At 43.7% G+C, this 15655-nt stretch overlaps 1 protein-coding gene across 5 annotated transcripts in view; it reads left to right on the top strand.

Annotated features, from left to right (window-relative positions):
• LCP2 (lymphocyte cytosolic protein 2) overlaps positions 1-15655 on the top strand; it is an 888998-nt gene that overhangs the window by 792064 nt on the left and 81279 nt on the right. For all 5 annotated transcript variants that reach the window (XM_030211064.1, XM_030211063.1, XM_030211062.1 and 2 more), the window contains one exon: positions 2270-2347. In XM_030211064.1, the coding sequence (XP_030066924.1) occupies positions 2270-2347 (78 nt within the window). The remainder of the gene's footprint in view (positions 1-2269; positions 2348-15655) is intronic.

Genomic DNA, 15655 nt, shown 5'->3' with positions numbered 1-15655 from the left:
CCCCCCCCCCCCCCCCCCCCCCAATATGGCCATGGTTCACTTGCCACACAGCCATTTCTTGAAGAAAAGGGAAATCTGCCTTTTACCTGCTGTGGTAAAAGGGGGCCTCGGCACTCATCAAAAACATGCTCCGACACCAGCGCAGGCCCCCTTTTACCGCAGCTTCATAAAAGGACCCCTCAAGTGAATTTTGCACCTAAATTATAGAATAATTCTGAGTGCTCAGCAAATATTTACTTATGCAAAAGTGCATTCACTCAAGAGCTAGTATTCTATAATTTTAGCACAAAAATGGTGCTTGCATTTAGGCTGCTTAGGCTTTATGTACTGGAATTTTATGTATGTGATGAAAGAAGATTCTGCAAGTAAAATCCAATCTACAAGTGGTCAGTGAAACTGGTCTTTTATTTTAGAATTGCATATGGTATCTTGTTAACAAGGTGGGAGATTAGCAGAGACATCTCTAAGTCACTTAGGGGCCTTTTTACTAAAACGTAGCCTGCGATAGTTTGGACGCATGAAATTAGCACATGCTAGGCCATTTTTTACTGCAACGGGTAAAAAGGCCTTTTTTTAATGGGGCGGAAAATGGCTGTGCGCTAATATTAAAAATAACGCGCGGCTATTTACTGCCTGAGCCCTTAACGCTACCTGCCCACATGGTGCTCCTGTGGTAAGCAGAAAGCATGCGGCAATGTGGCCGCGCTGCCAATTACTGCCTGGAACGCTCCCCGCAATAGAAAATTATTTTTTTACCATGGGAAACAGCTTGTGCTAACTTTGAAACTACCGCAGGGCAGCCGTGCTATCCCGAAAGTAGTGTCAATTTAGCACTCGTTACCCGTGAGTTAGCCCTACTGTGGCTTAGTAAAAGGGTCCCTAAGTCTCCTGCCAAGGACAATAAGGTCCTCTTAAGGACTATCACTAACCACACCCTCTCCAAAAGATATCACAGGATGTGATACCTACAAGCGAGCCTTCTCCAGAGTAGCCCCCACACTCTGGAATGTACTCACTGAAAGGCTTCGCTTAACACAAGACTATTTCTACTTCAGAAAGCAGGTGAAAGCTTGGCTCTTCAACCAGGCCTTTAATGGAAGAAGTAACTAACTTGTTAGTATCACTCACACACACACAAGGAGTGACACGGGCTGCACATACTGCACCAGGACATGATTATCCACTCCTACCCTAGCTTAGATAATATTTAACCATCTCTCTAACTTCATGTACAACTTTCTTTAAATCAAGTCACCTTACTTTCAAACTCTTCTTACTCTCTTACCTATCTTTATGTTCCATCTTTGCTTTACCCTTCACTATCAATTAAAATGTTCTATTACGTATTGTGTGGACATTGTAAGTACTTTATATTGTTATTTGAATATTTTTACTGCTGTAATTGCCTATTGCATATGTTTGATCTATTCTTACTGTACACCACCTTGAGTGAATTCCTTCAAAAAGGCAGTAAATAAATAGATAGTGTTAATACTTATATTTATAGTTCTGAAACCACAGATGAGGTAATGAATCAATTCTATTCATGGACAGCAAAACTACAAAGGTCTTTGAGTGAAAGGCAGGATACAGATGGTTTTAAGGAAAGCAAATCATGTCTAATACATAATATTTTCTTAACTATTGATAAGGAAACTATAGTAATTACTGACGTCTTGTTATTTAAACTAAACATATTATCTGCAGTTTAGGAACAGAAGGTGAAAACTAGTTTTCAATAGTAATTCTTTGACAAGAGATAAATACCTTGTTCTTTTAGGTTTGTTCTCTTTCCTCCATCCTGGGGTCTCTCATAACTCTATAAACAATCACATTCACTCACTAATTAGGCCCGTTTCCTGAGGTCATTGAGAACAGCTGACCCTAAGTTTTCTAGATCCACATATATTTTCCATGTTTACTGTAACATTCTCCCCACCACCTCCCCTGAAACAAAGCGATTGGTCAGGTGGAACTAATTAATACTTACACATATTGATAAAAGCTTGGCTTTTTCAGCAGGAGAAAAGTTTTTGCAAGGTTTAAACAATCAGAAAGGGGTGAATGGATAAAAAGGAATTAAGGAATGGAGAGATGGGAGATCTTTTTAATTGTTTTTCTCTAAATTGTCTCAATTTTTTTTTTTTTTGCTGAGGCATGTCCTCAAGTTGTGATACAGAAATATATGCAAATTTGCATATAAAAATCTGCCTTTTATGCACGAAAATAGCACCTAAGGCTTATGAAACTCATTCCTTATTCTTTACAGTGTGCACAACATCAAGACTGGTATGCTGGTGAGATGAACAGACAGGAAGCAGAAGATACTCTTATGATGATAAACCAGGTATCACACAAGCAAAGTGCATGTACATTGAAAGCAGTACTCAAGACATCCTCTAAATATTCAGATCTTCTAATTAAAAATGTAAAAAACGAATTCAATAAGCAAAAAACCCAAATGTGAAGAGTAAATAACAACAAAAATAGAAGAAACCCCCCCTTAATATTTGGTTCTATTTTAATCTGAATGCAACTTTTTCTTTTGTTATCAACATATTCCTTGAGTTTGCTGGTGGGACCTGAGCATGCTGGAAGGTTCAAGCTTCAGTGTTTGTTCCTATAATTGTCTGTTATCACAACTGAGCTTTGACAACAGTGATAAGATAGGAACCTGAAGAAAGAGCTGACAGGTGGGTAGACACAGGAGAAGTGGAAGGACAGTGTCAAAGCTGAAAGCAGCTTGTGAGGGGGTTTATAGAACTCTGCCCCTCACCCTTAAGAACAGTCCCCTTAGGCAGCCTGAGCCACCTTAAGAGCACTAGTCCCGCAGAGGAGGAAGTGAGCAGGAAGGAGGGGTGGAGCCTAAGCCAGGAAGTATATAATTCAGGGCCTAGCTGTGGTTAAGGAGGCCCAGAGAGGAGGAATCGAAGCCCCAGTGTATGCCACCCACACCTATGGTTAAGAATTGTGACCTGGCTGAGGTAAGCCGATTCGCTTCTTGTTTGAGACTGACAAGCCTTGCTCTGAGGTCTGGCGAGAGGCAGACCCTAGTATTCGGAGAAGAACCGAGAAAGATTTGTGTTTGGAGTGGAGCCGCCCTACCAGTCACAGACTGTGTTCAGGCCTTGCCAGCCTGAGGTTTACTTAAGACTGCTTATTGAACTACAGAGGCATTCTGTCTTTTCTGCCTGGTCATGTGACGTAATAGGCCTCAGGATTAAACTAAATAAAAGCGCATGTTTTCACTCTCGCCTCTCGCTCAGGGTGTCACATATTGTGGCAGTGCTGGGGTATTGGGCAAAAGGGGTTAACCTTGACCCAGTTAAGGGGGAACATATAGCTATTGCCAGACAGGCAGGATTTTATTTTGTTTACTGGTGTACTGCGTGGTCTGGGCCACTAACAGCGAAAACATGGAGAGGCTACTCCAGGCCTTGGTGGAGGAGCAACAGCAACAACAGCAGTTTATGCAGGTGCATCTTGAACAGCAGCAACAACTAAAGCAACAACAACAACAACAACAGGTGCAGCAGCAAGTGTTGCAGAAGCTCGTAGAGCTACAATAGAGCTCTCAAGTCCAAGCAAGGATAGCTGCCCAGGCACCCAGCCTGCCAGAAGATGACCCAGACTATTTCTTGACCAATTTTAAGAAAACTGCCCGCTTTGCTGGTTGACCAGAATTTAGCATCTTGGTGTTCCCAGTTCAATTTTGATCTTCATATTCCTATTTCTAATTTGTGATCCCTTGTTCTCTATTTGGTGAAGGTCTGTCTATGTTTTGCGTGTGAAGAAGTCATTTAAAGTTGTTTTATGTGTGGTAGTAATAGCGGGTGGGAAGGAGGGCATGGAGAAGAGGTGATCCTTAATTTCTGCCCTAGACCTCAGCATGTCTAACACTGGTCCTGGATAGCAGCTCCAGTAGTTGGGAAATAAGCGAGTACTGGGCAGACCTTTACCATATGTGTTTCAAAAATGGCAAAACAGGGTGGATTTCTATGGTCTATGTCATAGGTGCCAGCTCTGTGAGAGCTGGCACCTATGATAAAGGCGGTTAGCTTAGCGGAGTTTAAAAAAGGTTTGGACGGCTTCTTAAAGGAAAAGTCCATAGACCGTTATTAAATGGGCTTGGGGAAAATCCACTATTTCTGGGATAAGTAGTATAAAATGTTTTGTACATTTTTGGAATCTTGCCGGGTATTTGTGACCTGGATTGGCCACTGTTGGAAACAGGATGCTGGGCTCGATGGACCTTTGGTCTTTCCCATTATGGCAATATTTATGTACTTATGTACCTGAGCACCCCCAATATTTTTCCCTGTAAGTCTGTAGACCTGGGACAACAAACCCCATGCTGCAGAGTGTGAAATGTACATACATTTGTAGAAATAAAATTTACTGTACCACATGAGAGCAGTAAAACTGGCCTTTTTATTAGAGCTGCATAATATATTTTGTTACAACAAGGGGGGAAGACTAGGAGAGAAGCCTCTCTCCTTCCAAGTGTCCCTAAAGTTTGGCAACCCAAATGTTTACATTTATAACCTCAACCACATATCAGGTTATTGATCCATCTACACAGAATTCCGTAGCATCAGCAAGACATCTTTTTAGAATGCTGAACTTAATCTAAGCAAACATGATAAAAAAAAAAGATATAAATGTTAACGCTTAACTTTCCCAGTTCCACAAGAGCTAAAGGAAAACACAGGAAGTAAGTGCTTCTGTATCCTAGCTTCCCCCCCACCCCCACAGCCTGTTGTCTGGTCCCCACCTCCCCCAGCAGCCAGTCTAATGATGGCATGGGAGGAGGGAGTTGCTGTAGCCTGGCAGCTACCAATGGGGAAGGCAAGTGCAGCAGACAGGTACTGACAAAAGGAACAGACAGATTCACATAACTTTATTGGCATAACAAGTTTACTTATATTGCCAAAATAATATCTAATAGCAGTTAAGGTAAAAAAGACAGAGAGGTCCTGGGAGAGGAATAAAGAGAACAAGGAAAGAGTGAAGGGAATGGAAAAGGGTCACTGTTTAGGAGAAACAATGCTGCTCTGAAATGCTGGAAGAGGCAGGAAGGAAGAGAGGCTGGGTGATGGGGACAGGCACTGATAGTCGACTGTGTGGGAAGAGTAGAAACAGGAAACAGGTGAGAGTAATTCAGGAAGAGAGCATGGGCTGTGTAGGGTGACGTTGCTGGGAAAGGGAAACATGATTTGGGAGAGAGGAAGAAGAGCAGAGGGGACACAAGCTGTAGACAGAAAAGTTGCCGAAAGAGATGGAGAGTAGCTGTATGGGACTGGAGGGGATTGTGTCAGTAGCTGATGCCATAGTCTGAAAAATATCTTAAAAATTGCTTCTCTTTGGCAGCTCTGAAAAGCGAATAGAAACTAACACCATCTCTTGTTTTTCACAAAAATATTCTTTTGTTACATCTTATGGGAGACAGTGGTGTTGGACTTTATCGGCCCAAAGAAATAACATGACAGCAACAGGAAGAGGTTACAGGAGAGATGGGTGGAGTTTGGAAGGGAGTAAAGCATCCACTGTCCTATAATTATATGTGGTTCTTGATTTAGTTGTCCTATAATTATATGTGGTTTTTGATTTTAGTTTCCCTCTTGGCTCAGCTATTAAGCCTGGCTTTCCATTCTCACTCCAAGCACAGCTCTGATTGCTGAGTGGTGGATTAGCTCAAAGGGCCTTTCTGGATGTGGAACTGCTATTATATTTCAGTCTGTGACTTCTAGATATGAATAGTGTCTGGGATGCGCGATGGGGAGTAACGTGGAGGGGCATAATAGAACGTTGCCGGCCAAATAGATCGCTGGCAATCTATGTTGGCGGCGGCGCTACAGCTGGCTGGAACCGTATTATCGAAAAAGATGGCTGGCCATCTTTTTTTTTCGATAATACGGTTTAGCCCGGCCAAATGCCTTGGAGTTTGCCGGGTTTGAGATAGCTGGGTTTGTTTTTCAGCGATAATGGAAAAAAATGCCAGCCATCGCCAACCCGGCGAAATCCAAGGCATTTGGTTGTGGGAGGAGCCAGCATTTGCAGTGCACTGGTCCCCCTGACATGCCAGGACACCATCTGGGCACCCTAGGGGTCAGGGCGGAGGACTTCAGAAAAACCTCCCACATGAATAGCTCCCTTACTTTGGGTGCTGAGCCCCCCAACCCCCCCCCCCCCCAAAACCCACTACCCACAAATGTACAACACTACCAAAGCTCTTAGGGGTGAAGGGGGCAACTACATGTGGGTACAGTGGGTTTTGGAGGGCTTCTATTACCAGCACAAGTGTTACAGGTGGGGGGGGGGGGGGGGGGGGATGGGCCTGGTCCGCCTGCCTTAAGTGCACTGATTTGTATCTGTCATTTTCAGGGCACAGACCGTATAAGTCTGCCCAGCACTATCCCTACCTCCCAACCACCAGCCCCACTTCCCACCATCGGCTCTGGCACAGACATAAGTACATAAGTAATGCCATACTGGGAAAAGACCAAGGGTCCATCAAGCCCAGCATCTTGTCCATGACAGCGGCCAATCCAGGCCAAGGGCACCTGGCAAGCTTCCCAAACGTACAAACATTTTATACATGTTATTCCTGGGATTTTGGATTTTTCCAAGTCCGTTTAGTAGCGGTTTATGGATTTGTCCTTTAGGAGACCGTCCAACCCCTTTTTAAACTCTGCTAAGCTAACCGCCTTCACCACATTTTCCGGCAATGAATTCCAGAGTTTAATTACACGTTGGGTGAAGAAAAATTTTCTCCGATTTGTTTTAAATTTACTACACTGTAGTTTAATTGCATGCCCCCTAGTCCTAGTATTTTTGGAAAGCGTGAACAGACGCTTCACATCCACCTGTTCCACTCCACTCATTATTTTATATACCTCTATCATGTCTCCCCTCAGCCGTCTCTTCTCCAAGCTGAATAGCCCTAGCCTCCTTAGTCTTTCTTCATAGGGAAGTCGTCCCATCCCCGCTATCATTTTAGTCACCCTTCGCTGCACCTTTTCCAATTCTACTATATCTTTCTTGAGATGCGACGACCAGAATTGAACACAATACTCAAGGTGCGGTCGCACCATGGAGCGATACAACGGCATTATAACATCCTCACACCTGTTTTCCATACCTTTCCTAATAATACCCAACATTCTATTCGCTTTCCTAGCCGCAGCAGCACACTGAGCAGAAGGTTTCAGCGTGTTATCGATGACGACACCCAGATCCCTTTCTTGGTCCGTAACTCCTAACCTGGAACCTTGCATGACGTAGCTATAGTTCGGGTTCTTTTTTCCCACATGCATCACCTTGCACTTGCTCACATTAATGGTCATCTGCCATTTAGCCGCCCAGTCTCGTAAGGTCCTCTTGTAATTTTTCACAATCCTGTCGCGAGTTAACGACTTTGAATAACTTTGTGTCATCAGCAAATTTAATTACCTCGCTAGTTACTCCCATCTCTAAATCATTTATAAATATATTAAAAAGCAGCGGTCCTAGCACGGACCCCTGAGGAACCCCACTAACTACCCTTCTCCATTGTGAATACTGCCCATTTAACCCCACTCTCTGTTTCCTATCCTTCAACCAGTTTTTAATCCACAATAGGACATTTCCTCCTATCCCATGGCCCTCCAATTTCCTCTGTAGCCTTTCATGAGGTACCTTGTCAAACGCCTTTTGAAAATCCAGATACACAATATCAACCGGCTCCCCTTTGTCCACATGTTTGTTTACTCCTTCAAAGAATTGAAGTAAATTGGTCAGGCAAGATTTCCCCACACAAAAGCCGTGCTGACTCGGTCTCAGTAATCCATGTCCTCGGATGTGCTCTGTAATTTTGTTTTTAATAATAGCCTCTACCATTTTCCCCGGCACCGACGTCAGACTCACCGGTCTATAATTTCCCGGATCTCCCCTGGAGCCTTTTTTAAAAATGGGTGTTACATTGGCCACCCTCCAATCTTCCGGTACCATGCTCGATTTTAAGGATAAGTTGCATATCACTAGCAGTAGCTCCGCAAGCTCATTTTTCAGTTCTATCAGTACTCTAGGATGAATACCATCCGGTCCAGGAGATTTGCTATTCTTCAGTTTGCCGAACTGCCCCATTACGTCCTCCAGGTTTGCCGTGAAGTCAGTAAGTTTCTCCGACTCGTCCGCTTGAAATACCATTTCCGACACCGGTATCCCACCCAAATCTTCCTCGGTGAAGACCGAAGCAAAGAATTCATTCAGTCTCTCCGCTACGTCTTTGTCTTCCTTGATCGCCCCTTTTACCCCTCGGTCATCCAGCGGCCCAACCGATTCTTTTGCCGGCTTCCTGCTTTTAATATACCGAAAAAAAAATTTTACTATGTTTTTTTGCCTCTAATGCTATCTTTTTTTCGTAATCCCTCTTGGCCTTCTTTATCTGCGCCTTGCATTTGCTTTGACACTCCTTATGCTGCTTCTTGTTATTGTCAGACGGTTCCTTCTTCCATTTTCTGAAGGCGTTTCTTTTAGCCCTAATAGCTTCCTTCACCTCACTTTTCAACCAGGCCGGCTGTCTTTTGGAGTTCCGTCTTTCTTTTCTAATTCGCGGAATATGTATGGCCTGGGCCTCCAGGATGGTATTTTTGAACAGCGTCCACGCCTTTGTTGTACAGTTTTTACTCTCTCAGTTGCCCCCCCTAAGTTTTTTTTTACCGTTCTTCTCATTTTATCATAGTCTCCTTTTTTAAAGTTAAACGCTAACGTATTTGACTTTCTGTGTACAGTTACTTCAAGGTCGATATCAAAACTGATCATATTATGGTCACTGTTATCAAGCGGCCCCAGTACCATAACGTCCCTCACCAGATCATGCGCTCCACTAAGGACCAAGTCTAAAATTTTTCCTTCTCTCGTCGGCTCCTGCACCAGTTGCTCCATAAAGCTGTCCTTGATTTCATCAAGGAATTGTATCTCTGTAGCGTGTCCCGATGTTACATTTACCCAGTCTATATTTGGATAATTGAAGTCACCCATTATTATCACATTGCCCATTTTGTTCGCGTCTCTGATTTCTTTTATCATTTCTGTGTCTACCTGCTCATCCTGGCGAGGCGGACGGTAGTACACTCCTATCACCGTTTTTTTCCCTTTTATACATGGAATTTCAACCCACAATGATTCAAAGGTGTGATTTGTGTCCTGCTGAATTTGTAATCTATCTGAGTCAAGGCTCTCGTTAATATACAATGCTACCCCTCCACCAGTCCGGTCCACCCTATCACTACGATATACTTTGTACCCCGGTATGACAGTGTCCCACTGGTTATCCTCCTTCCACCAGGTCTCAGTAATGCCTATTATATCCAATTTTTCGTTTAGTGCAATATATTCCAACTCTCCCATCTTATTTCTTAGACTCCTAGCATTTGCATATAGAAATTTCAGAGTATGTTTGTTCTTATTTGCATGATGCTTAGTACCTGACACTATTGATTTGACATCTTTTGTCTGATCTTTAGTTGTATTTAAGGGCACCTGGTTTACCACGGTCTGTTGTGCAACCTCACTATCCAGAAACCCTATCTTCCCTGTTTGTGAGGTATCTTTGCAAGATACCTTTTCCCGAACCATGCGCTTTTGAGCGACTATCGGCCTTCCCCCCCATTTCTAGTTTAAAAGCTGCTCTATCTCCTTTTTAAATGCCGTCGCCAGCAGCCTGGTCCCACCCTGGTTAAGGTGGAGCCCATCCTTTCGGAATAGGCTCCCCCTTCCCCAGAATGTTGCCCAGTTCCTAACAAATCTAAAACCCTCCTCCCTGCACCATCGTCTCATCCACGCATTGAGACTCTGGAGCTCTGCCTGTCTCTTCGGCCCTGCACGTGGAACAGGTAGCATTTCAGAAAATGCTACCCTAGAGGATCTGGATTTGAGCTTTCTACCTAAGAGCCTAAATTTAGCTTCCAGAACCTCTCCCACATTTTCCTATGTCATTGGTACCCACATGTACCAAGACAGCGGACTCCTCCCCAGCACTATCTAAAATCCTATCTAGGTGACGCGTGAGGTCCACCACCTTCGCACCAGGCAGGCAAGTCACCAGGCGATCCTCACGTCCACCAGCCACCCAGCTATCTATATGCCTAATGATCGAATCACCAACTACAACAGCTGTCCTAACCTTTCCCTCCCGGGCAGCACTTGGAGACATATCCTCAGTGCGAGAGGATAGTACATCCCCTGGTGGGCCGTATAAGTCTGCCCAGCACTATCCCAACCACCAGCCCCGCCTCCCACCACCGGCTATGCCACCCAATCTCAGCTAAGCTTCTGAGGATCCATTCCCTTGGAACAGGATTCCTTTATGTTTATCCCACGCATGTTTGAATTCCGTTACCGTTTTCCTCTCCACCACCTCCCGTGGGAGGGCATTCCAAGCATCGACCACTCTCTCCGTGAAAAAATACTTCCTGACATTTTTCTTGAGTCTGCCCCCCTTCAATCTCATTTCATGCCCTCTAGTTCTACCTCCTTCCATTCTCCGGAAAAGGTTCGTTTGCGGATTAATACCTTTCAAATATTTGAACGTCTGTATCATATCACCCCTGTTTCTCCTTTCCTCCAGGGTATACATGTTCAGGTCAGCAAGTCTCTCCTCATACGTCTTGTAACGCAAATCCCATACCATTCTCGTAGCTTTTCTTTGCACTGCTTCAATTCTTTTTACATCCTTAGCAAGATACGGCCTCCAGAACTGAACACAATACTCCAGGTGGGGCCTCATCAACGACTTATACAGGGGCATTAAAACCTCTTTTCTTCTGCTGGTCACTCCCCTCTCTATACAGCCCAGCAACCTTCTACTTACAGCCACCGCCTTGTCACACTGTTTCGTCGCTTTCAGATCCTCAGATACTGTCACCCCAAGATCCCTCTCTCCTTCGGTACCTATCAGACTTTTACCACCTAACACATGCGTCTCCCGTGGATTTCTACTCCCTAAGTGCATCACTTTGCATTTCTTCGCATTGAATTTTAATTGCCAAACCTTAGACCATTCTTCTAGCTTCCGCAGATCCTTTTTCATGTTTTCCACTCCCTCCCGGGTGTCCACTCTGTTACAAATCTTTGTATCATCCACAAAAAGGCAAACTTTACCTTCTAAGCCTTCAGCAATGTCACTCACAAATATATTGAACAGAATCGGTCCCAGCACCGATCCCTGAGGCACTCCACTACTCACCTTTCCCTCCTCCGAGCGAATTCCATTCACCACCACCCACTGGCGTCTGTCCGTCAACCAGTTCCTAATCCAGTTCACCACTTGGGGTCCTATCTTCAGCCCGTCCAGTTTATTCAAGAGCCTCTGTGTCCTGATTATGGAAATACAAATCTAGATGGCTAGAGTGGGCTTCTATGGCAACTTCAGCAGTTGGGATGTAAGGACAGTGCCAGGCAGACTTCTAAGGTCTGTGGCCCAAAAATAGCAAAAACAGATCAATTATGCATATTTTATATCACATCACAGTGGGATAGTAAATATCAATGAAATTTGAAAACCTGAAACATATTCTATGAGTAACTTAGAGGGGAAGAGGAAGACACTATAAGTTTCATAGCATGTAAAATGTCAGTTTAGAACATTGTTGTGTGGCTCTGGCCACATTAATGGGCAGACTGGATGGACCAGATGGGTTTCTATATAACATCATTTACTATGTTAGTAACATAGTAAGTAACAGCAGATAAAGACCTGATTGGCCCATCCAGTATGCCCAACAGTCATATTCATTTTCTATTCAAGATTAAATCAACATTAATTGTGATATTATATACTTGATCATGGTCTTTCTTTGATGTTTCTGGGACATTGACCGTAGAAGTCTGCCCAACTCTGACCTTATGTTTCAACTACAGGAGTTGCCGTCAAAGGCCACTCCAGCCTATCCGAATCTGTCTTGCCATTTGCAGGACACAGACTGTAAAAGTCTGCCTAGCACTGTCCTCATGTTCCAAATTACTGGCGTTTCCATCAAAGCTCTCTCCAGCCCATCCTAAACCAGACTATTTATGGTACAACATTTTTATTGATGACAAATTAACAAGTATACATTCAAAAAAACAAAACCTAGTAAATACAAGTTCAGTTATCTGATCATACGTAAGAAGTATTAAAAGATATATGTCGTCATCAAACTTTTAACATATTACCCCCTTCCCCCAAACCCCTCTCCCCTATTAATTAAATGTTATGGTTCAACAATTTTTTGATGACAAATCAGAGTAAACACACAGCCAACATCACATATAGAAACATGACAGCAGATAAAGGCCAAATGGCCCATCCAGTCTGCCCATCCTCTGTAACCCCCAATGCTACCTGTTCCTAAGCGATCCCACATGCTTATCCCATGCCTTTTTACATTCTGGAACAGTCCTAGACTCCACCACCTCCACCGGGAGGCCATTCCACGCCTCCACCACCCTTTTTGTGAAATAATACTTCCTTAGGTTACTCCTAAGCCTATTCCCTCTTAACTATGTCATATGCCCCTTATTCCAGAACTCTCCTTCATTCGAAAAAGGCTCTCTTCCTGTTCATAAATGCCCTAGAGATATTTAAACATTTCTATCATGTCTCCTGTCTCCCTCCTCTCTTCCAGCGTATACATGTTGAGGTTCATAAGCCTGTCCCTATAAGTTTTGCATTCAAGGCCCTTAACTAGTTTCGTAGCCACCCTCTGGACTGACTCCATCCTATCTTTCCATAGGTGTGGTCTTCAGAAATGCACGCAGTACTCCAAATGGGGCCTCACCAGAGACTCTATAAAGCATTAACAATTAGGCTGCGTCCCCGAGAATTTGTATGTAGGGATTCCACAGCAACATGAACTTCTGCCTGTGTTTGGGGGATCTCCTCGCCTCCTGAACTTCCCAAGAAAGCAGCAAATGCACTTGATTCCTCCAATGCCAAAACGCCGGAGACTCCAGTGAAGTCCAGTATTGCAAAATGGCCTTTCGGGCCACCAAGATGAGTTTGCGGCAGAGGAGGGTGGCATACCTAGACAGAGGAAAATATGCTCCAGTCCTGTCAAGTAGAAATTGTTCCACCGTCCCCTGTATGTCACTGTCAAGTATATTAGACAGAAATCTGCGGATTTGCCCCCCAAAAATCTGAATTTGAGGGCACAACCACAAAGCATGAAAGAAACTATGACGTGCTGCACACTTGGAGCAACCAGAATCCCCAGACTCCCCTATATGGGCAAGTTGCACTCTGGTCATGTAAGCTCGGTGGATCACATGGTATCCACATTCCCTAAGTCTCGCATCTGTGGTGAGAACAGAAATACCCAGTAACGTGGCAGCGACATACCAGTCCTCCAAAGAGACCCCCAAATCCTCTGCCCATCTAGACTTCAGCCCCAGGAAATCCCTACCTGGGTCTCCTCTGACCAAAGCCCTACGAAGCCCTGATACAAACTCACTCACTGGACCAGAAAGGAAAAGAGAGGCGGTGGCATAGCACTAATATATCGTTCCCACTTTACCACCGAAACCACTGCCGAGTCCATAACAACCCAACTTGAACTTGCCTCAATCCAAATCCACCACAAAACTCTGCTTGATCACCTAAACTGTGTCTTATTTTATAGATCACCAGGTAATTGGAACGAAAGCCAGCCAAACTTCATGGACTTCATTTCAAACACTGGTGTAACCAACTCCAATATACTAGTATTAGGAGACATCAACCTTCACCTAGAAGACCCAAACTCTACCAATGCACGTGAATGCAAGGAATTCCTTCACTTATGGGATTTCAAATGGCCACTCATGCAAGGAACCCATGTCAAAGGACACACACTCGACCTCATCTCACACAAACTGTCCACAGTCCAGAATCTAATAATAACAGAAACTAAATGGACAGAAACACCATGGACTGACTACTACAAAGTAAACCTATCCCTAAAATGGCGGAAAAAGGGTCCACACCGTATACAAGAACACACAACCTACAGCACCAGAGACCAAATAGACTTGGAAACATTCTGGCAAATGATATACAATAACGAATGGTCAGCACAAACGGACTCCATATACTACCTCTCAGAATGGGATAAAAGATGCAAAAGCATATTGGACAAAATAGCACCCTTACGAACAAGAACCTCATGCAGGCATAACTCGCTACCATGGTTCAATGAAGAACTGAAAATACTAAAAACACAATCCAGGCAACTCAAACGAGCATGGAAAAAATAAAAGATGAACACACACTCAACGCATGGAAACTAATACAAAGGAAATACAAATACACAATAAGATAGACCAAAAGGTCCTACTATAAAATTAAAATAGGACCAGATTATAAAGACACAAAGAAATTATACCAACTCGTGAACAAACTACTAGATACCACCCTGGTCACCACAACTAATACAGACACCCCCATCTGCAGACAATCTTGCTAAATACTTCAACAAAAAAATTGTAAACCTACGTAAAATGCTACCTCAGGACAACACCGATATCGAAAACTTTATCAATGGCCTGGACCCAACCTCCGGTGAATACCCAGCTGATCGAACCTGGTCAAACTTCGCTCTCCTCACCGCTGAAACAGTTACCCAGGTGATTAATAGGTTCTCCAATACTCTCTGTAAATTGGATACCTGCCCCAGCTACCTGATAAAATCTGCCCCCCACCGCTTCATTGCAGACCTCACATCCCACTTAAACTACATACTTCAACAAGGTCTCTTCCCTAAGGAAAATGGCAACATCCTACTCACCCCAATACCAAAAGATACCAAGAAAAAAACAAACGAAATCTCTAACTAGTGCCCAGTAGCTTCTATTCCACTGGCAGTCAAATTGATGGAAAGCATGGTAACCAACCAACTTACTGATTATATGAACAAATTCACAATACTACATGAATCACAATCAGGATTTCAGCCACTCCATAGCACTGAAACAGTACTAATCACCCTCCTAGCCAAATTCAAGCAGGAAATAGCAACAGGCAAAAACATACGCCTCCTCCAATTAGACATGTCTAGTGCGTTCGACATGGTAAACCATAAAATATTACTAAGACTACTAGATTACTTCGGTATTGGCGGAAATATACACAGCTGGATCAAGGGCTTCCTACCACTAGAACATACCAAGTGAAATCAAACTCAAACATATCATCAACGTGGAAAGCAGACTGTGGAGTAACCCAAGGATCACCACTATCTCTGATCCTTTTCAACCTAATGATGACCCCACTAGCCAAGTCCTTATCCAACCAAGGCCTCAACCCTTTCATCTACGCAGATGATGTCACAATATACACTCCTTATAAACATGATCTGACCAAAATCTCCAACGAAATCAAGCTCAGCTTGAACATCATAGACTCATGGGCAAATGCATTTCAACTAAAACTCAACACAGAAAAAACACACTGTCTCATCCTCTCATCCCAATACAATACTTACAAACCCACTAGCATAAACACCCCAGATTACACGCTTCCTATCTCAGATAGCCTGAAAATTCTCGGCGTTACAAGAACCAAGCGAAATCTACAACCAAGAAAATGTTCCATTCAATGTAGAAATTCAAACGCGTGAAACCATTCTTCCCGAGGGATACATTTCGCAACCTGATACAA

The sequence above is a fragment of the Microcaecilia unicolor genome, chromosome 8, assembly GCF_901765095.1.
Source record: "Microcaecilia unicolor chromosome 8, aMicUni1.1, whole genome shotgun sequence".
Classification (NCBI taxonomy): Eukaryota; Metazoa; Chordata; class Amphibia; order Gymnophiona; family Siphonopidae; genus Microcaecilia; species Microcaecilia unicolor.
The sequence above is the reverse complement of the archived record's forward strand: the minus strand, read 5'-3'. Positions and strand labels throughout refer to the sequence as shown.